Source organism: Oryzias melastigma, linkage group LG19 (genome assembly GCF_002922805.2).
Source record: "Oryzias melastigma strain HK-1 linkage group LG19, ASM292280v2, whole genome shotgun sequence".
Classification (NCBI taxonomy): domain Eukaryota; kingdom Metazoa; phylum Chordata; class Actinopteri; order Beloniformes; family Adrianichthyidae; genus Oryzias; species Oryzias melastigma.
The window spans coordinates 16,207,172-16,229,398 of record NC_050530.1 but is presented as its reverse complement, the minus strand read 5'-3'; the positions used below and the strand labels follow the sequence as shown (position 1 = coordinate 16,229,398).

Here is a 22,227-nt window from a genome sequence, read left to right as displayed (position 1 = left end):
AGTTCACTGGACTCAGATGTTCTCCACAGTCAACCTCATAGATCCCCTTTGGGATGTGGTGAAACGGGAGATTGGCATTATCAAATAGTAACTGTGTGATGCTGTCATGTCAACATGGACCAGGCTCTCTGAGGAATGTTTCCAGCACCTTGTTGAATCTATTCCACTAAAGGCAAAAGAGAGTCCAACCAGGTACCGAAAGGGTGTTTCCAGAACCATCATTTGACTTTTGTTTGCTCACCACAGACTGCATGATTTATGCAGGCAAGTGCCAAAAAAGCTTTCCTCACCCTCCTCTTAAATCTAGACAAGCCTTCGAATTGTGGCAGCAGGAAACTCAGAAGTTAAAAGACTCCAACACAACAATAAGAAACTAGGAATTCTACATGAACCATTCATAAAATGGTGCCCAGTGGGACATTTGTCATTTATAAACACATTTAAATGATCATTTACAATAAATACAGAATTGTTTAGTAGAAGTCTTACTGAAAAAAGAAATATTTGTATGCAGCCTGTGGTGTAGAAACAACATCAGAAGTCTAATTTAAAGTCATTTCTGATAATGAACTACCTTTATTGCTATATCAGCACCATACATCATTTATGTCAGGACCTCCTTCGGGCTTAGACAATGAAAACCGCAGAGGACCAACGACAGAAAAATCTGAGTCAACCCAAAGTTTTTTGTAATTCTTAAACCCTCTATTTTAAAACTTCAAACAGTGGCCTAGTTGCTACTTATACTCAGCTTCTGCCCCACAGTCGGATTCGACCAGCTTTCTGTTCTTTTCGAATCTAGTTCATTGTTAGGTATAAGTAATTTTTACTACTTTTTGCATTGGAATCACAGTTTTTTTAACTTTTAAATCAATATTAATTTCCTGTTTAGTGTTCATTGTTGTAATAGGCTGTCGATAAAGGTAAGTTTTTGTGCTTTGGAGCAATTAGACTTAACTTGGAGGTTATTTTATGCACCTAATGATCATTTAGACTATTAAGACCGTTTACAATCAATTAGACTGTAAAAAACAAAAAATCTATAAACCTTTTCAGGAAACATGATGAATAATACTTTTTTTGTTTTGATAAAAGCGATTAATTGTATTTTACACTAAATCTAACACTCACTGAGGGTTTTGACTGCTGTTTTGTCTCTGCGTGGAACCGGTTGCAGTTGGTTTCCTTTTCAGGTCAGTTTCTTAGATTTATGAAAATCCCTCCCTCAGGTTTTCACAAAAGAGAAATGCAACTTGCAACACTTCGCCAGCCCAATCTTGCAGTCACTTTACTGAGTCTCACACATGCGCTTTCCATCCTGCAGCCCACTGTGATGAGTTTTTACATCGTTCACTCCTTAGTATCCAGAAATTGGAGGTTATAGAGAAACAAAGAGGTGAAAGTTTAGGATATTATAGTCTGCCTGGCAACAGCGGTATAGAAAGACTCGCTGTCTGAGATGAAACGATGATTAGAGACGCTCAACTGTAGCCTCATTCAGTGCTAAAATTACTCTTAGAGTGGCAGGTCAATTCAATCTGCATCTTCAACATACGGCTTTAAATAATCCAACTATTTTTGCCCGTTGAAGGAGTGGCCATTTCACTTAATCATCTTTCAACCGTTTTTATTCACAAACAAATCCAACCTTTACTTTTTAATTTTTTGTCTTAAATTGCTACTAAAACAAAGCATTACTAGTGTTTTACGCTCTGACCTTGCAGACCCGAGCGACCCTGGAAACCTTGGTTTGACTCGGGTAGGCAATCTGCTCCTGGCTTCCTTCAGTGAAGAAGAAGTAAATCTTGTCATCATCGCCGATGGAGCTGTTGACGCTCTCCTTCAGTAGCACGGAGCCCACGAAATCCGCCTCTGTGCACACACACAGTCGAGCATGTCCAAACAGATACCCATTAGCAGCCTGGAAAGTGTATCCTTGGAAACTGAAGAGGGAGCTTTTAAGTAAGAATAAATCAGCAGAGCCAAACCAGTTCAAGAAGAAAAGCATCTTTGATGCGGGTCTTATTTTTTGTCTTAAGTGAAAAGGTACTCTATGAATTGATATCTGATCATAGGAAATTTTCATAAACTATGTATGATTTTGAATGTTGGTAAATTGCTGGAGATTTACCCAAAAGCCATCTGGTGGGGGCTTCCTCTGTCCGAAGAGTGGGGAAGGGGAAGTTTCTCCGGATGTCCGGCGAACTCCGAAACTCATACTGAGAAGCCGTGAACATCTCACCATCTATTAAAACAAGAAACAAAGTATTGGAAGAGGTAAGATTATGAACATAACTTAAAGACATATTTGTTTCTAAAACACACAAGAAAAGTTATTAATTATTCTCCATCCCTTACACCTAAAAATATCCTCTCTTTACCATGCATTTATATACATCCTGATAACACGATACATTAAAGTCCCACTCCAACTATGTATTAATCTGTATTATAAAATCGTTCCTAGAGGTCTTTTAATTATGATTATGAAGTTTTAGACAAAATCAAAAAGCCTGTGTCACTTTCTTAAGACATTTTCTGCACAGGAGTTCATTAGAAATTTACCTCTAAGTTGTGGGCGGGACTGTTATGACAGAGCAACCTCATCAGCTTCCCCTCCCCATCAATGAACGCTCTGTTTGTGCGCTCATGCAAGCTAATAGCCCCAAGCTAATGCTAGCAACACAGAAAAAATGGCGGGAAATAGAGCTGTGCAGCCATACAGTTTTGAGCAAGATCCCAGCTCTGATTATGAGGACAACAAAGACGTACGTGAGGAGTGGAGGGGTTTGGTGAGACTTTGGCTCGCTCATGTCAGCTGCTGCATCACAAACCTGAGCTTTTTCAAATGACGCGTTTATGTCTGCTCTTGATCCAACAAAATTTGAATAAAGAAATACTCAAATACTTAAATTTTTTTATATATGTCCTCCATAATGAGAAAAATGCCACAAGAACTTGTTAAAAACACAATTTTCATTTGCGTGGATCTTGAAAGAGTAACCAAACAGTTGGAGACTGACTCCACCTGCTGACTGTTATCATTCCTGGAGCTGCAGATCATGACGTGGGACTTCTGAAATGGCGTGGGAACAAAAACATTTTACTAATCACGAAATTCAAAAGTAATACCTCAATTCAACCTATAGGGGGCGGCACACAGACTGTTTTCAACTATATTTTCAAAAATTGAACAAGCTCATTTGAATTTGTCAAAAATTTAGAAATGACCAACAGACGGCACTTTTGAAGCCACATTTAAAGAGGTCAACAGCCAAAAAAAGTTGATTTAGGGTTTAGCTACCCTTTAAGGAAGACAAATTAACTTTTCAAATACTTTGAAAGTTCTGTTTTTTATTCAGTTTTAAAATAACTGTAATCAAAACAAGAAAGAGCTAAAATTGTGCAGCTATTTTGCCATCATTTATTTAATTTTTAATAAACTACGTCGATTGAGAACCAATTCTCGTTTACTGTACAGCGATGAGCCAATGACGCATGTCTTTGGACTGAAGGAGGAGGCTGGTGAAAATCTAAATATGCATGAGGAGAACATGCAAACTCAGCACAGAAAGGACCAAACGAGGATTTAAACCTTCTTAATGTGAGGCCAGAATGCTAACCACTACACTGCTATGCTGCCTAATAAACAACTAGCCCAAAACCATCTGAGAATATCAGCAGCTTGAGCTGTCCAAATTATTTATTTATTTTTATTTAACCAGGAAAAGAATCCCTTTGAGATCCAACAATTTCTTTGTCAAGGGAGTCCTGGTGAATAGACAAAAGTTACACACACCTAAGACATTTCATAGAATTAAAATGTGTTAATTACAATAAATATAATAAAAAACTAATATATTAATTAATTAAAGTGAAGTAAATTGAGTAAAATCCAATTATGCTCAGTCACCTTGACTCTAAAGCAAACAACTTCGTTCATCTTGACACGCCATGATCTGCACCACTCATCGTAAGTATGTTAAAATCACATTGGAATGTGGTTTTGTTTAAAAGCTTTTCAAGTATTTGCCTCTTTTTTCTGAGAATGAGGTCAACATGATCTAATCAATATCCCAGCCTTTCTCTTCCCACTCTTCCTTTTCCACTTCAGTCTAACACTCTTAACAGTTATCTTCTAAAAGCCTCCTTTATATCCAGGATGTTAGCCATGCTAAACTGGAAGTAGTTGACAAACCTATGAGAAGACCAGTGAATCCCTTTGCTGGATCGTACGGACATCTGTCCCTGCCCTCTTCCACTGCAGAGGAGAAGGTAAACCTCTCTGCATCCTAAACAGACCAGAAGAAAATATGTTAATTCACTGATAAATAATGAATACATAATTGCTCCGATAATACCACTATAGGACATCTTACTATATAAGCACAGAGCGGTCTGAATGCGTTTGTTCCACAGACGTAGAGGTGAGTTTCATTGAACCGCTGCAGAAAGCGGATGTGGTTGAAACACTGAGTCTGCAAAAACAGAGAAAAATACACTGTTTCTGATCGTACAGCAACCAGAAAAAAACATTAAAACATGGCTCAACGGAAAGCAGTTCCATGCAAATAATTATCCAAGAAGGAAATTGTGTATTTTTGTGATTTTGTGAAAGAAATTAACACAAACTGCAGACCTTGTTGTCTCTGCCTTTATTTAGACACTGCTTCTTCTGTTCAGGGGAAGCATCCCAATCAATCTGCAAACAATGAGAGGCAATAAACATGTTAGTTCACTGAATAAATGGAGAACAAACAGAGAAATAGAGTATAATTAGACACAAATGAAAGGAATAAAAAGAGGAATCGTGTGCACTGAGGAGAAGGGCAGTGTGTTCATTTTCTGATCATCTCACTTAACTCCTCACTAACCTTTGAACAAATGTTAGTGAGTAGAAATGAGTAGATTTAATTCAATATCCATATAAATACAAAGATCTTTGTTTGGAATGCCTAAGCTGAATGTTTGTTTCTCAAACCCCCAAAAAGTTGTCAAACTTTTGAACCCAAATTGAAATCTAATCTGCAGTCTCGACACTCACTGCGAGGTTTGCAGAGGTGGAGATGTTGGAGGCGTTGAGAGCATACAGGGCACCTCGGCCTCCCACGTACAGCAGACCAGCCTCCTCCTCCAGCAGCAGGGTGCTGTAGTTCTGCGAAGTGCCGTTAAAACAAGAGCTGCCCAGCATCCCTGTAAATACATCACAGGTCCTTTTTAGCAGAATAAAAATGTGTAAAAAGTATAAATGGATTTGATGTGATGATTTAAAAAGAAAACATCTATTCTCATAAAAAACCTTTATATTTATAGGACTTTTCATACTTGGCAACACCAAGTGCTTTACAACAAGATAGATATTAAAACAAGCAAATTGATAAAAAAAAAAAATAGAGCAGTGTAAAGACACAAGATATAATAAAATAAATGCACAATTAATAAAAAATAATAAAATTAGCAAAAAATCAAGTTTATTTTCTTAAAAAAATATCTGCACTCTGGGGCTCTCAGGTCCTCTGGAAGACTGTTCCATAAACAAGCTCCATAATGATGAAAAGATGAATCTCCATATATTTTGTTTTTTAAAGTCGGAATGGTTAGTAGACCATGGTGCACAAAAGTTCATATTTTACTAAGAGATCCGACAGATAGGAAGGCGGAAGACTGCTATGACATTTAAAAACCTTTAAAAGTATCTTAGAATCAATCTTGAAGCAGATGGGGAGCTAATGCAGCGAGGTGATGTGAGCCCGCCTCCTGGTCTTGGTGAGTCTTGGTTCTTAATGGTATTTTTTGGAAGACCAGCAGGCAGAGCATTACGAAAATCAGTTCTACTGATAAGAGCATGCATCAGCGTCTTCATATTAGGAAGAGAGAGAGGTGGGCAGACCCTACCCAAATTTATAAGAAGATAAAAAACAGTTTTAATCACTTGCTTTAAAAGAAGGCTAAAATTCCACCTTGAGTAACAACTAACACCCAGGTTACTGATGACAATATAATAACAAATCTTTTAGTTTCAGACACTGTTTCTCTCTCTTGGCTGCAGGATCAATGACCAAAATTTCAGTTTTATTCTGGTTGATCTGCAAAACATTTATTGCCATCTTTGTTATAAGATCTAAAATACAATTAAAAGAGTTTCTAATGGCCTTGTGTCATCAGGAGGCATAACTATGTACAGCTGGGTATCATCCGCATAGCATGCATGTAAGGATGCATGTAAATGTTAAAAACCATGGGGCCAACGATGGAACCTTGAGGCACACCACATGTAATTGTGTGAACCCCAGACACTTTTAGTCATTATATTTGAGGAGTTTGAGACATAAAGAGAGGAAAACTGTGGTGTTAGTATGACTGTTAGGAGTCAGTGCTCTGTCTCCCCCTCTGGTCACCAGCGGGAACCATCTCCAGAGAACTAAACATACTACATTTCCCAGTAACCCCAGCACACACTCCCCGGATGTTGCTCAGCAGACAGTAGGTGTGTTTGAGATCCCCAGCGCCTCGCCTTCATCGTCGGCAACACTAAGCTGCTGCTGGAGGGGGCGGAGAAAGGCGCCTGAGATGAGGGCAAACGGCGAGACTGTACAAGATTAGAGTTGGGCGGTGTCCTTAACATTCGGCTGAAAGTTAATATGCCACTCCTCCTAGTATAATTTGTGCTGTTATGTCTCTTACATTAATTTTTGACATATTGTAGAGTAAAACAGTTAAAAAAAATAGCCGCAGGATTCATTGCATGTGCACTGTCCCAAATAAATAAATACAATTTCATTAAAGTTAAGTTTTAAAGACAACAATAACAAATATAACCACAGATTGTTTGAAATCTTGTTTATTTTTTCATCAGTGACTCACTTCCTTCCAGAAAGAGTAAAAAATACACCGATGTCCTTAGTTTAGCGCCAGTTATTTCACACCAAACTACAAGAACTATGCGGACACAGCTTCCCACAATGCATTGTTTTGTAGTCCTGAAGGCGGCCTGCAGCCAGTACCTATTTTCTGGCTGCGTTGGCTTAGGAAGGCGCCTTGAACCCGCCCCTTTCTCATGATACTTCGTGACGGCGCACATTTGACGTAAGTGTAAGAAACTAACCAACATGCACCGCAATCCAGGTGATCTGCACAGCGCCGGTCATTTCAAACACGCCTTCTGTTTGACAATCACATGATACTTAAAGGGAAACCAAACAGGGAAGTTGGAGGTTGACTCCACCCACAGCTGAAATGTGAAAATCCAGTCAGAGGGGTGGGGCTTGAGAACAGGACTGTTATTACTGGAGCTGCAGATCATGACGTGAGACTTCTGAAATAAACTGGGACCTGCATGGTTTGACCAATCACAACATTTCACTGTAATACCTCGTTTAGACCTGTAGTGGGCAGCACACAGATGGCTTTTGACCATTATTAAGCTTATTTTAAATTGTCAAAAAAATGTCAAGGACCAGCAGCCAGCACTTTTAAAGCCCAATTTATAGGTCAACAGCCAAAAAAAGTCAAGAGAATCTGACAACAGAGAAAAAATATGCCAGAAGTCCCTCCCCCTACCGGAGCGGGCAGCAAAAAAAATATCATTTCAAGCTTCCAACCTTTTTTCCCGTATTCTTCTCTCTTTTATCGACCATTTTTGCCATTTTTTTCCTTTGTGACACTCTGTCACGGTGAAAAAAACGGCCTTTGATCAGCTGATTCACTGAGAAAAAAACAGTTACAGTTTATTCACATTCAAAAGCATAAAAGCTGATAGTTCTGAAAAGGAGTCCAGATGACCCCACTATTTATGTAAACATGCCTAGGGTAGTACAAGGGTTACACCATTCAAACACAAGGGGAAGATGGAAAAATCAACCACATAAAAGATAAAAAATAAGTCATTTAAAATATTATGTAAAAAAAAAATATGTTTTTTTTTTTTTAATCCAAATTTTTTTAAATGATGAACAGAAAACATTGACTATACAAACAGTGAAAAGGAACATATACGTTGCTTTTTGTTTAAGATGTGCAACCTCGGGTGCTAACTACAGTTAATTCCACAAACGGGTTTATTGGCTTCACACTACAGAAATGAGCCTGACATGTACTTGTTATGGATCCCACCTTCAAACATCTGCTCCAAATTTACTCTAATAAAAAAGATTTGCTGCTGAAGTTCAGCATTATTCAGTCTGTTTTACTTAAAAATGACAGTATTACACTATTTTAACACCTATATCTGCAAAGAAAATGTACTCCTGGGAAAAAGGTATATTCAGAAGCTCTCATAACGAGTCAGTGGACCCTCACAAACACCACAGACACATCTACTTCAGTGTGTTTAGAGACATTTTTGTAGTGCTATCATGGCTTTGCTTGTGCTAATGTGTCTGCATGTGTTTGGCTTTTTGCTGAGGGGTTTGCTTGAATGATTACTGTAAGATCTGATGCAGAGACTTAATAAGGGGATAGAGGCTCAGGGGGGGAGCAAAGTTTTAGGCTATTCAGCGGTTATGGTGTCCTATTACTGCCAAATCATATCAGCAGCCCTGCCATTAACATCGTGACTGCTGTGCTTGTTTGTGTATGTGCAGGGTTTGTATAGTAAGTGGGGCAACTAGGGGTTACTGCAAAGCCGCTGTTTTTTTTTTTTTTTGTCTTAAAGCAAAACTCATGAGCCTTATTTGCATATTTTTACTTTTTTGTAATGTTTTTTGGAGAAACACAGATTATTCATACATTGTAAAATAATGAGTCTGGTGCACTGAACTAAATATTTGAACATGCCCCAGTGTAGCACCTCAGAAATGGGGGCAAGTTGTACTTCCACTGTGAGACAGGGTAACAAACAGGGCAAATGTGTCGGATATTATTCCTTAAAGATCTTCCTCGAGGCACAGGTAGCTTTGATTTGCTCTCCAAGTTTGTGATTTATGTCTGACAAATAATTAATTAAGACATCCAGAAGAATGATGTCCTTCCTGAAGAGAAACCAGGTGTCATCAAACAAGATTGAAAATGTCTCTACTGAAGAACATCAGTTAGCAGACTCTAGATTGAATTTTATTCTCACAAATCTTTCCAGCTTCATCTGGCCTTTCTCCTCAGAAGTGATGTGTGCATGACCGAGCGCTCTAGAACAAGATAACCTATCTTAGCCACTCAATTCATTGTGGTGTGAGAGCCAGAACACTTGTCACAATTAATCTGCTTTCCACCTCAGTGTACTTGTGATAGAGCAAAGAGGGTCATCTACAGCTGAGGGGGAAGCGGTGCGGCCCGCTACAAGTAGAAATGCTACGCACGGAGAGTTGAATTATTATCGTAAATGCCGCGGCTCCTATTGCAATCGCTGGACTGGATCACGGCAGTAATTAAGTGACATTTTTCATGGATTATACAGTATGCTGTGTAAAGGCAGAGATGAAGGAAGAGCAAATGTGTTTTCTGAAAGCAACTACTGAGATTATACTGGATTTTTATGTGGATGAAACATTTAACGCTTTAATGGTCTGTTTTAACCTTCTGAGATATTTACATTCTCCGGTCCACCTTCCTAGTCCTGGGTTGGACTCCCTTTTGCCTTCAGCGCCATCAATTCAACAAGGTACTGGAAACAGTCCTCAGAAAATTGAGTCCAAATTGACATGATAGCATTATACAGTTCCTGCAGATCCATTGTACTGATCTCCCGCTCCACCACATCCCAAAGGTGATCTATTGGGTTGTGATCTGGTGAGATCGTTGTCATGTTCAAGAAACCAGTCTGACATGATTTCTGTTTTATGATGGAAGTGGCATCAGAAGATGGTTCACTGTGGTCATAAAGGGATACATATAGTCAGTAGCAATACTCAGACTTTAACAATGCTAAGTTTGTACTAAGGGGTCCAAAGTGTGCCAAGAAAATATCCCACACACCATTATACCACCACAACCAGCCTGAACCGTTGATAGAAGACAAGATGGATCCATGTTTTCATGTTGTTGACGCCAAATTCTGACCCTACCATCTGAATCATCAGACCAGACGATGTTTTTCCAATCTCCTGTGGTCCATTTTTGGTGAGTCTGTGTGAATTGTAGCCTCACTTTCCTGTTCTTATCTGAGAGCAGTGACACCCGGTGTGGTTTTCTGCTGCTGTAGTCCATCTGCCTCAAGGTTGAACGTGTTGTGTGTTCAGAGATGTTCTTCTGCAGACTTTGGTTGTAACCAGTAGTTATTTGAGTCACTGTTGCCTTTCTATCAGCTGGAATCAGTCTGACCATTCTTCTCTGACCTCTGACATCAACAAGGCATTTCTGCCCACAGATCTCTTTTTCTGACCATTCTCTGTAAACCCTAGAGATGGTTGTGGGTGAAAATCCCAGTAGATCAGCAGTTTCTGAAATACTCAAATCAGCCCGCCCTGCACCAACAACCAGACCACGATCAAAGTCCCTTAAATCACTTTTCTTCATCATTCTGATGCTCAGTTTGAACTACTGCAGATCATCTTGACTTTGTCTACATGCCTATATGCAGTGAGGTGCTGCCATGTGATTAGAAATTTACATGAATGAGCAGTTGGACAGGTGTGCCTAATAAAGTGGCCAGTGAGGGATTGATTTTCAGCATTTTGGATATTAGTTAAATCAATTTAGTTTTCTTGATTTAAAAAAATGCTCAACAAAAACTCAAGTAAAGATTGTGGGTTCACCCGAAAGCTTCTGTTGAGGAACTCCAGTTCACCAATCCGAAAGCACGTTTCATAGATTGAATAGTGATTCTAAACCATCTTTTAAGTATTAGTGCTTGGACTTGCAAACTTTCCAGGTTGTACCTTGACAATAGTATATGAGATAGGCTCCAGCATCCCTTCAACCATGCACATGACTGGAAGATTAAACTGGATCCTTTTTAACTACGTTTTTGCTTGCTATAATAAAACACTCACAAATAAATATTACTGTTATCATTGTCTTCAAGTAATAAAAGAACAATGACAAAATTACAGTAACAGTCTTCCAAAAAAACAAGTTGTGAAGCTAAAGCAATATGTAAAAACGTTTAAATAAGCAAAGGTTAATGTTTTGGTTGTCTTTCTTCTTTCTACATTTTTATTCTTTACTTTAATATTCACATCAATGTATGTTTTTATCTAATACTGTGAAATAAAATGCTTTCATTTATTATCATGTTATCCCAATGAGTTTGAACCAAACTCATCACTTTACAGTTTTAAACATTGTTACAATCTAATCTAATCTAATCTAATCTAATCTAATCTAATCTAATCTAATCTAATCTAATCTAATCTAATCTAATCTAATCTAACCATTTAAAAAAAATGGAAAATTAAATTCTCTCAAAACTAAATAAAACAGGTTTTACTATTTTTTTGGTCACTTTTCTAGGCACTTTTCCCATTTCAAAAGAATTAAAACAGAGGATGAGCTCTGTAGAATTTTTTTTTGTCCATAAAAATAAATCAATCTGACCTTTTAAAGTCCCACTCCAACTACACTTTTTCTTTTGTAACTTCGTTCCCAGTAGTTCTGAGCCAAAATAAAAAAACCTTTGTAGTTTTTTAAGACATATTTTATGCACAGTCAAAATATAATTCTGGGTTGTGGGCTGGACTCTAGGCACAGACCAACCCTGTCACTTTCCTGTCGCTGATAGCCCTGTTTGCGCAATCAACCGCAAGATTATTGCCTTAAGCTAACATTAGCAACGCAAAAATAACAACAAGCAATATTAGATCAATCCAGTCGTAGAGTTTTGAGCCAGAATCACAATTCGCCACAGCATGAGTGTTAAATTAGGGTCGACACAGAGGGGGAGAGGAGACTTAACTTCCCATTTTAGTAGCTCCATCATGAATCTGAGTTTTTTCAAGCATCTGGTTTTCATCTGCTCCTGATTTGAACTAAGAAATATTCAGTTTTAGCCATAAATTATTTTATATACTGCAGGTGTTCTACAATAAGAAAAATACAAGAACATGACACACATAAAAACACTTTTCATTGAAGTGAGACTTTATATAATATTACCTATCCTAATTAACTAGTTAAAATCCTAATTTAATTCGAATCATTTTTAAGTTCATTTTTAAATAGTCTCTTTACCATTTTAAACTGTCTGCTTAACTAATTTGTGGAGAACATTTGGAAAATATTTTTGAAAATACTGATTGTGAATATTACTTACCCAATGCAATAAAAATAGGGGGGGGAAAAAACACATTTTTTTTTTTGGTGGGGTTGGCAAATAAAAAAAAGTGAACCAAAAAAATAAATCCTTTTAGCCTGCCAAGGTTTGTTTGTGAGCACAGAGTGACACAACGTGGTCCTACTAAGCTCATACCTCACCCAGACTGCATCTGTTTGTGCTTGTTACTGTAACTTCTTACCTTATAAGTCAATATTGAAACTCAAACTCTACACATTCCAAAAGACTAAATGGAGAAGTTTTATTTTAACCCTATAACTTTACTATCTTCATCAAAACTGATGTTCTCTCTGCTTGATTTCACAATAGCTGTGATGATAATGGCTGTGACTGCAAGCCTCTCTGTGCGTTTGATCTTGCGTTATTAGCAAAATGAAAACTGCTTTCAAAAGCGTCACATGGATGAGGTTTTTCCTCCTCACATGACTGTCTGCCTGTTGTTTTGTCATATGGCCACACGAGGTGATGACAGCAGCTAAAAAAGTAAAAAAGGTAACTTCTCAAACTAAGTAACTTCCAAAATCCTCCAAAGTAGTCACAACCATTTTGCCGCCATTGTTTCTCAGCCTGTCAGCCTCACAGTAAAGGAAGCTGGTCCTCCGACATAGTCATAAGTCAGGAGAACCCAGGAGGGGAGTTGTCTAAAGGGTGGCATGAAAAAAAGAAATAGCAAAACGATTGCAAAACACGTGCATAAACACCCTACCACGTGTGTGAGTGTTCTCCTCGTGAGTCTCTGAGAGTTAAAGTGTGATATTTGACCCAAGGCAATGTAAATATGTAGTGCGTCAACAAGGAGAGAGCAAAAGTCTTGGTTTTCGTCTAATAAAAATAGGGACTTGGATGATATAACAAGCTGAGCTCTGATGAGAGGGAAAGCAGTGACACAAAGTGGGTCTGGCCTCCAGGCAGCTGAGCCAGAGTGACCTTGGTCCTTAACTTAGTATGACCAAATGTTGTTTCATGCTTCTCAATCTTTGATGACAAGACATCATAAACCATGAAAGACTTTTTTTTCCCTTTTCGCCTGAATCAAACAAGCTGTCAGATGGATGTCAAGAATACAGCTGCTTGTAAAATCAGTGTAATGCATGTGCAGTGATTTAATATGAATAAGTCCAAATTTGGGACAGGATTAAAAATAGAGTGCTTCAAACTGCCATCAGAATTCTTTCTTTTTTTCCTGAATCAGAATCATGTTTATAGCTTTTGTTGGTGAGTGTGACCTTCACCAACAAGGAAGTTTTGTTTTTTGCAGTAATTGATGCTAGTATAAAAGGATTAAATACTTGACTTAATTATTTAGTCATTTTTATTTATGTGTGCTATGGAAGAGAGAGAAAAGCTGTTCTTATGGTGGGAGGTTCTGATAAGGATGGACTGGAGTCTCCTGCCCAAAAGGAGAAGGACAGACTGTTTAGCCTCGTTTACACTGAGCGATCCGGTACGGTAATTTGAGAGTTTTAATTGTAAAATGGACCCATTAAACAGGTCCGAACCGTACCTCTTGAGGGCCCCCATCTGTTGTAGGAAAAATGGAAAAGACAGTTGGGGAGGAGCCGCCCATTGATTGGCAGAATGTGATGACGACATTAGAAAGCACCAATATAGCGCTAAGCTAACGTTTCTGTTTTCCTCTTTACAGCGGTATTTTTCTTAGCTGCCCAGGATCTTCTTTCAAACATCATTAAATTCCTCTTGTACACGAGGTAAAAAGTAAAGCAAGAAAAAGACGAGCCTCTGTTGTTGTTGCTTTTCTAGTCGTCACACTATAATGATCCAATGACATGCTAGTGGTCTACACCACACATGCGCCCCGAAAACAAACCAGTAGAAGCAAGGCGAAACTGAGTGGAAACGCTCGCCAAAATTAACTGGACCGTACTGTACTACTCCTTACCAGACCAAACTGCTCAGTAAAAACAAGGCTTTTGTGTCCCGGTTGAGAGGGGTCAGCTTTAACCTGACCTGCATGCCTCCAGATTCTATAGAGTCCAATGAAAATGGTCTTTTTGGTGTTTTTAGCATGTTCTTGAGGAATTTATCCCATGATGGGGGACATATATAAAGAAAATTAACCTTAAAAATGCATTTCTGAGGATTGTCTCATCCCCATACCCCAATACTGCTAGCCATTTGTGTTGCACCAGTAAAGGGGCTTGTGAAGGACTTTAAGAAGGCTCTGACGGCTCTGAAGCCACATGTGGCTCTTCTACCCCTCCTTTGCTGCTCTCTGGTTGAAGAAAAATGACCTAATAGAATTTTTTTTTTAAGTCAGAGTTACTAAATTGGCATTTATTTAATTTAGATTAGTTAAGTTTATAGTTGTGTGTCTGAGGTGCACCTAAAGTAAGATAACAAATGTAAAAGTTTTTACATCAGGAGGCCTTGTTCACGCTGAACATCCTCTGTACAGATTTCAAATCCTAAACAAAAATTTTATGTAAAAAAAAATCTGATCTTTTCTGATTTTTCAGTTTGCTTGAGTGAAAAGCACATATTATCTCATGCTACACAACAATAGTTTTAGTAGCTATTGAGTTGGTCAAAACCTTTCATAAGTGAACATTAGCTGCACTGGGACGATCCTGTGTAGCACAGGAAGTCTTTTATTTTGAAAGGAAGTCACACGAATTTCTGTCAAAAGTAAAAAATAATGTAAAATTTAAAGAAATGTTATTAACATAAAAAAGGAATATAATTATATTTATTATATTAATTAATATGTATGTCATGAGTGCAAAGCAGTATCAAATATTCCCAAAGGGGTGAAATAAAACTTTGGGGCTCAAGCTTTTTTTGATCAGTGTGAAACAGCTCTTTTACTGCTAAAGGTTGCAGACATCTGAGCTAGCGGGAGAGCATGTAAAAAGATGGGAAATGTGGAAGGGCTTTCTCCACACACATAGTTCCGCCCACAACTCAATGTCTTAATTTCTGACAAACTACTGCCGCTCTGCAGAAACTATGTCCTAGAAAAATGATAAATATTTTTCAATTTTGGCTAGAAACATCAAAATCAAAATTAAAAGACTACTGGCTCTTACAATAGATGATCGGAGTGGGACTTTAGGAGCAGAAAAATGGGAAACTGACCAATACGAATCTGAACCTGATTTTTTTTGTCCACAGCACACACAGACACTCTGTACCTTGTGCTCTGCAGCAAAATCAATAAAGAAAAGTCAACAAAGTGCTGAAGTGTGCCAGAAGCCTCTCAGCCTCCAGGCAGGTCTCTATTTACTGTTTTCATCTTATAGACTCATGTTTGTGTCAGTACAGGCTGGTCTAAAATTGAGCAGTATTTGTTTTACACAGAAATGGTCTCAAAACAGTTGCCCCACAAAACCAAAAAAAAAGAACACATCTGTCAGAGGAACAACACAAACAGTATAACTGTCTCCTTAAAAAGAGCAAAGATATTCTCATCTTTTGAGTCTACTCTTGTGTGTTTGCCAAAATGATTAGCACAGATCTTTCACAGGTGGTGCAGCCAGAATGTGCACACTCAAACTAAGACATTTGTAATCCTCCACATGGGGTCCTGGAAGGCAGTATATGCTCCACTATATGCCTGTGTTGTGTTTGCTTCAGTCATTGGGTTAGACTTCCTGTGTGACTCATTGATCGCTGGACTCAGAAGACACGCACACACGCACGTGCACGCAAACGCCACGTGCTGGAGCAAAGTTTTGGGGACAAACGCTTTGAGGAAGGAGAGACTTCCAGAACTGTAATTTGCTGTCAAATCTGTTCATGTTACGTAAGTGTAAGTGCGTTTTAAGAGTCAGTGAGCAAATCTGCATGTTGTGCAAGGAAGTATACAAATGTCACAGTGGTTTAGCATAAAGAAGCCACTCGATGAGGTACATTTTCAGCTATTGTTATACATCACCAGTCAAATGCAGAGTTAAAATCAAAGTTTCTGACTTAATATTATTTTTAAATTGAGAATAGTTCTTTTAAAAGAAGTCTGTTCCCATAGATTAATAAACAGTGCCTTAAAATAACGTCTTTCATTCATTTTAGTTATGATAGAAGCACCAAAGGAAATATTTCCAATCTAAGATTTGGGATTTTTCTTTAGTTTTATTAAAGCCTTTTCATAAAGTGACTTAGAATAGAAGGAAGATGAGAACTAAGGAAGATTTTATAATAAAAAAAAAATGCATTTTCTTGAATTAGAATCCTAAATGGAATAGAAAAAATATTAACTTCTATTCTTGTCGATAATTTCTGGAATTTTTAATTAATTTTAATATTTTTTTTCCTTCTTTACTCAAAATGTTTTAAGGATTTTGATGAATTTGAAGAAGTTCTTGAGACTTTTTTGCTCCACATTCAAAAGGAAAAAAATGCAACAATTATATTTATTTACATCACTTATTCATCGCTATACTTTTTATTTAACAGACTCAAAAGGCATATTAAAAAATGACGTGTCGAGGTTTAGTAGTGTGACAAAGGTTGATCATTCCTGCTTTAGACAGCTGAACAAAGAGATCAAAAAATTTTAAATAAACCTAACATTTGATTGCAAAAAAAAAAAAAAATCTAGCAAGACAAGTTTATTAAAGTTTAGCCTCCTAAGCTATCACCTGGTTAGGAACTCAATTCGATAAAATGTACATAAGTTTTACATATAGTTTGTACATTTTAATACATTTTAATACAATAAAAAAAGTAAACACTTGTATAGTGCTTTTCTAGCCTTCCACCACAGGCAATGAGGGGTTCAGTGTCTTGCCCAAGGACACTTCAACACATGGGCACATTATTCATTGTGGTCTGCTGGACCGCAACATTGCTAAACCTCAACAAGATCTTAACTTGAACAAGGGTGCTCCCTTTAGAAGGTACAGCAAATCCTCTTCCTCCATCTGATCATCCCCTCTGTAGGCTCCTCCTTCACACCATCCAGAATAATTTTTTAGGGCTAGATAATAAAATTTAATTTCATTTTTCTGCCATTACAGTGTTTAAACATTATTTATTCACTCTTGGTGATGGTGAACCACTAGTGTAGCCACAGCTAACTTGGAGCAGACTGTCTGTACACGCCTACGACCCCACTGACCATCACCAGGACGCATTCATGCACCAGTGGAGCCACACTGCAGGCAGGGAGGGAGGGAGGGTGAAGCATCTTGCCCAAGGACACGACAGTTGACTGGGAGGGAGCGGAGATTGAACCGACGACACTTGGATCATTGGTTGACCTGCTCTACCACCTGAGCCACTAATCCCTTAAAAATTATATATGAACATTCATACTTTTATTGTAAAAGCCTGCAACAGACAGCAAATATATACTGAACCCACAGCTGTTTTTGTGATTTCAGTTTCATTCAAGCCAAAACAGAACAGAATAAAATAAAAAAAACCTTTATACTCACTTAAAAAAAGGAAGAAAATACCTGCATTACTTTCAGTTAATCAAGAACCCCTATACTAATAGAATATTCCTTATATGAATGGCTTGTCAAAAATGTCCTTGTAGAGTTTTAAGCTGTTCTCTTTTCCTTTGAATATTTGGTTTCTGGTTTTACTTTTTCTATATATAAATATAGAGAAGGGTTTGTTATTTTGGTTTATATCGTTGCTACTTCCTGTTTTAAAGTAATTTGTTCAGAATTTAATCATCTTTAACCCACTTTCTGTGACATATAATTGTTGACAATAAAACAATAAGGTGGATAAAATATTTTTTTTCTTTTTAATCAGCATCAAAGATGTGGTTTATGATGTCAAAGTTTAACATGCTGCTGTTACGACACACAACATCCTTTTAGTGAGTGAAGACTCTTAAAGAACTCTCAGCCAGGAAGACAGCAGATTGAGATGAAAGAGAACAGAGACTTTCATCTCGGAAAAGAAACCCATCCACAACCTCTTCATCCTCTATGCAGATAGCCCCAGCATCGTTTCAGGTCTCTGAAGATTCTTTCAGGGAATCATCAGGATACTGCAACCACCGAGAGCGGAATGAAATCAAAGCATCATGCAGGTCTCAGTGGATTTGACCGAGCAAAGAATTAAACTGTGCCACAACAAAACAGTGACAAACTATAGTGCAGAGGTGGTGTGAGAACGCTGTTGGTTTACACTCAAATCAATGTTCTTTAGATCTATTACGAGGAATGGTGATATGTTTGGGCTGTTTGCAGAAAAAAAAACTGCAACAAATATAACTGCTGTCACCACTTTAATATGTTTACTTCATAGAAATTTACTTAATAGGTTCTTGTGCCGTTTCATCTTGTCAAAACGCTTACAGAGAGTTACAGTGGATTATTAATTTATAATTAAACTAGTTGTGGTCTGGTGACTGAAGGCAGGAAAACCCAAAGCAAGCCCCTGCTTTGGAGCCTTAATTTACCTTCAGATGGAAAAATCTGAGTATTTTTCAAGAAACATTTACAGAAAATACATGTGGAGTTTTCAGATTTCCCTAGAAAATATATAGAAAATCTCACTTTTTTAAGCATTCAGTTTTTTTTAAGTTAGCTTATAAGTTCCATTGTATATATTTGGTTCTGAAGAGAAATTCAGGTTTTTTTTTTGTAGTTTTGGTTAACTGCTTTAGTGATTTATGCTTAGATGTTAGAAAACTGAGAAAAAGGTAAAATGTTTAGCTTATAGTCAGAGGGGTTTATTAGAATAAGCTTAAAGCAAACCAGTCGTGAGTGTAGATTTATTCTTAGATTATTTTTCATAGATTCTACACCAGTAATGTCTAATTTATATTTAATAGTAAAAGGAGAAAAATGATGATGGTACATTAAAGTCATAATAAGAGAAAATGTCAAATTCCGTTTTTTTATTCAAGTAAATCTACTTATTTGATATAGGCTGTAATTTATTTTAAAGGTAACTTGTATGTGCTGCATTTTTTTAAATAGAAAAAACAACTGTGAGAATTTATAATATATTTAAAAGCTAAAACTTGTACATGAATGGCTTAATTGCCATAAAACATAAATAAATTTTATTTTTCTAAATAAAGAAGTGGGATTTTGTAGATTTGTTCAGGGTTTGTACCAGATGGCTCCTTTAGCGTTATGGATTTAGAATTAGAATACACCCTTTTGGAATAAAAAAGACCAAACAAATCCCCAAAAATGTCCATCCCAGCTTAAAGAAAACAACATTTTCTTCACTCACCGGCCGTGTAATCGGTCTGTATTAGTTGTGTGTAGAACTAACATCAAAACATTCTTATTAAACAAGAGCCAGTGCTGAGAAAAGCAATGCAAAAGCAATTTTACAAGAACATCTGCGAGTATATTGAAGCTTTAAATAATAGTTATGAGAGCATTGGGACTGAAGCACAATGAGAATGCTGCAGAATTAAAAAAAAAAAAAACTAAATGCACCTGAAGGAAAAGACATTAAAATATACTGCAATTACAGTTAGCATCTGTCTTTGAAATGCACTATTTTTTACTGATTAATTCAAAAATATCACTTATTTTCTTTTCTTTTTTTTTTTTTTTAATGACGTGGGTTTTTAAGCAGAAATTGGCTTATCGGATATATTTTTCCTTTGGTATTTTATCTTTTGATGTTTCAATATAAATGGCAGAATGTGTCCTCAACCTCCCACTCATGTTGGCCATCAGAAAAGAATACTTTACATTGAGGAGGGCTTCGTCATCTCAGCCTACAAGAACAAATCCAAATAAATCTCTGACGACCACATCTACAGAGAGATATTCCTTTCGAAACCACTGAAATGTTTGCAATAAGGAACGAAACAGGAAGTTCTCTTGTGCAAGCAGGTTCTAGTCAGATGCTTTCCTAAATGACATCCCACAGCTCACACAGTCAGCTGTGGTGCTCTGAGACTGATGGAACACGTGCTGACACGTGCACACCCTGCACTCCTTCAGTGACTGTAAAGTAGGTCAAGGGCAACTTTATACAAGAGGAAATAGAAAAATAAAATCCGTAATGATTGACTGGATCTGGCCGCAGAACAGAAAGGAGAACGAGGCAGATTCACAGAGGAGGAACGGAAAGGTCCGGAACGCAATATTCCAGAAGGCAGTTTTGGATTGCATCATTTTTTAATTTTGCTGGAGGAGAATGAAAACAATAGAGAGGGAATTCTCTGATCCTTTTGGGGCTAAACGATTACTCCAACATACTGTTTTTTTTTTTTTTTTTGTTAATAAAGTTTTAGATTTGAGCATATCAGATAACTAAACAAGATAATGGTAAAAGGTTTGATAATATTTCAGATTGGTATATTATGAGAACTCTCTTAAAGCACAAATTGATTTTTTTTTTGGTTTCTACACCAATGTTGTCATATTTATTGGTAAAAGGAAAAAAATGTAATTATAGAAAAGTTCATGTTTAACTTGACTTTCTTACATTTTGAAAAGTGGATCTTATTTAACAAAAGGATGCATTTTATTTTGAAAGGAACTTGTATGTGCTGCAGTCAGAAGTAAAAAAAATGTATTATTTATTTATATATTTATATATAATAAGAATTTTAAACACTACACTTCATAAGTGAATGGATTATTGGTTATAAAAATATAAATAAAGTTTTTTTCTAAACAGAAAGCTTTATAGCTCTCATTGGGTTTTGATCAGAAACAAAATGACTTTTTTAGCCAGACTCCTGCTATAATCTAACTCCTCTGAGTTTTTTATGATGAAAATCTCTATGCGGTACATCCTCCCATCACTAAAATACGATCTCACTCTCCCAGCACCTTTTATGACATTGCACTGGATTGCTCAGCAGGCTTTAGTGCTGGCCATGTTCACTCCACCCACCCTCTAATAATACCTATTCCCCAGGGACCAAAGTGGAGAGAAGTAGCAATGGACTGGAGGTGAGAGCACAGTCATCCAGAGTACTGGCACAGGAGTTCCTGCCAGACCACAACTGTAATAGCAGCCTCTGTAGCAGAGAAGCAGGAAAAAGGAGGGAAAAGGTGATGTGGTGTGAAGAAGTGCTGATAACTTGCATAGATGCCCAGTCTTTAACAAAATACACTTATTCAGCAGTATTTCTCTGCTCTTGCTCTAATCAGGTCTGCAGTGCTTAGGTCCTCTTTTACCGAGGCCTCTTGTCTATTGTTTCATTAGAAGTGTTTGCTGAGCCGTGTGATCTAGGACAGAGCAGGAGAGAGGCGATTAATAACTGAGCGTGAAGGAGCTGTCTTAAGGGCCAACTTCAAAAACTGTGCCACTTTTTTTAAGGGGAGGAGAGGAGATGGCTGCAGCATTCAAGAGCCGTATGTGGGTTTGTGCACATACGTGTGCATGGGTTCCTGGAGATCAAAGGTTTGTCAAGAAGCCCCAACTACTCCACCGCCACCACCCTACTCCACCCGAGCATGACTCGATGAGTGCAGCCCCTCCCCTACACAACATTTTCCCATAACCTGATATCGCAACAGATGTTCTTTATATATATTTTATTTTGTTTACAGATTAAACCAGAGGTGGGCAAACTAAACATCTATTAAAAACACTAAAACTATTTTTTTAACATAACTTTTTAACATTATTATAAATAAAAACAGGCAGGAATTTTTTCCAGAATAAAACAACTTAAACCTTAAATAACTTTCAATATTAACTCAATATTTTGTCAAAATTATACAAGTTAGAAATACGTGCAAGATGACATCGATCCATTAATAACAATAAAATAAAATAATCTGGAGGGCGGATATAATTACCCACAGGCCCGGGCCGTGACTCTACAAATAAACTGACCTTTGTTTAAATGCGGAGAATGAATCTGCATTCAGGAGGTGTTGGAAGATTTGCTGTTTTTATTTTTTTTTTATTTATTTATATGTATTTTCAGAGACCCACAGTCATTTTTCTGATCATTCCAACACAATTATAAACGCAGCTTTTCTATAATGTGTCACTTGAAATTGGCACTAAAATGAGAAATAAAAGTCACATTTTGGAAATAAAAGCTCCAAAATTTTCAATTTTTAAACATAAACATTTGTTTATATTTAAAATGAAAGCATGTGTTTGTG

General features: G+C 37.3%; 1 protein-coding gene across 3 annotated transcripts in view; it reads right to left on the bottom strand.

The window, feature by feature from the left end:
* The window catches only part of sema4gb (sema domain, immunoglobulin domain (Ig), transmembrane domain (TM) and short cytoplasmic domain, (semaphorin) 4Gb), a 36,857-nt gene that overhangs the window by 10,854 nt on the left and 3,776 nt on the right, over positions 1–22,227 (bottom strand). For all 3 annotated transcript variants that reach the window (XM_036217139.1, XM_024285747.2, XM_036217140.1), the window contains 6 exons: positions 5,045–5,193; positions 4,640–4,702; positions 4,380–4,478; positions 4,199–4,292; positions 2,132–2,245; positions 1,718–1,872 (listed from right to left, as the gene is read on the bottom strand). In XM_036217139.1, coding sequence (XP_036073032.1) covers positions 1,718–1,872; positions 2,132–2,245; positions 4,199–4,292; positions 4,380–4,478; positions 4,640–4,702; positions 5,045–5,193 — 674 coding nt within the window. The remainder of the gene's footprint in view (positions 1–1,717; positions 1,873–2,131; positions 2,246–4,198; positions 4,293–4,379; positions 4,479–4,639; positions 4,703–5,044; positions 5,194–22,227) is intronic.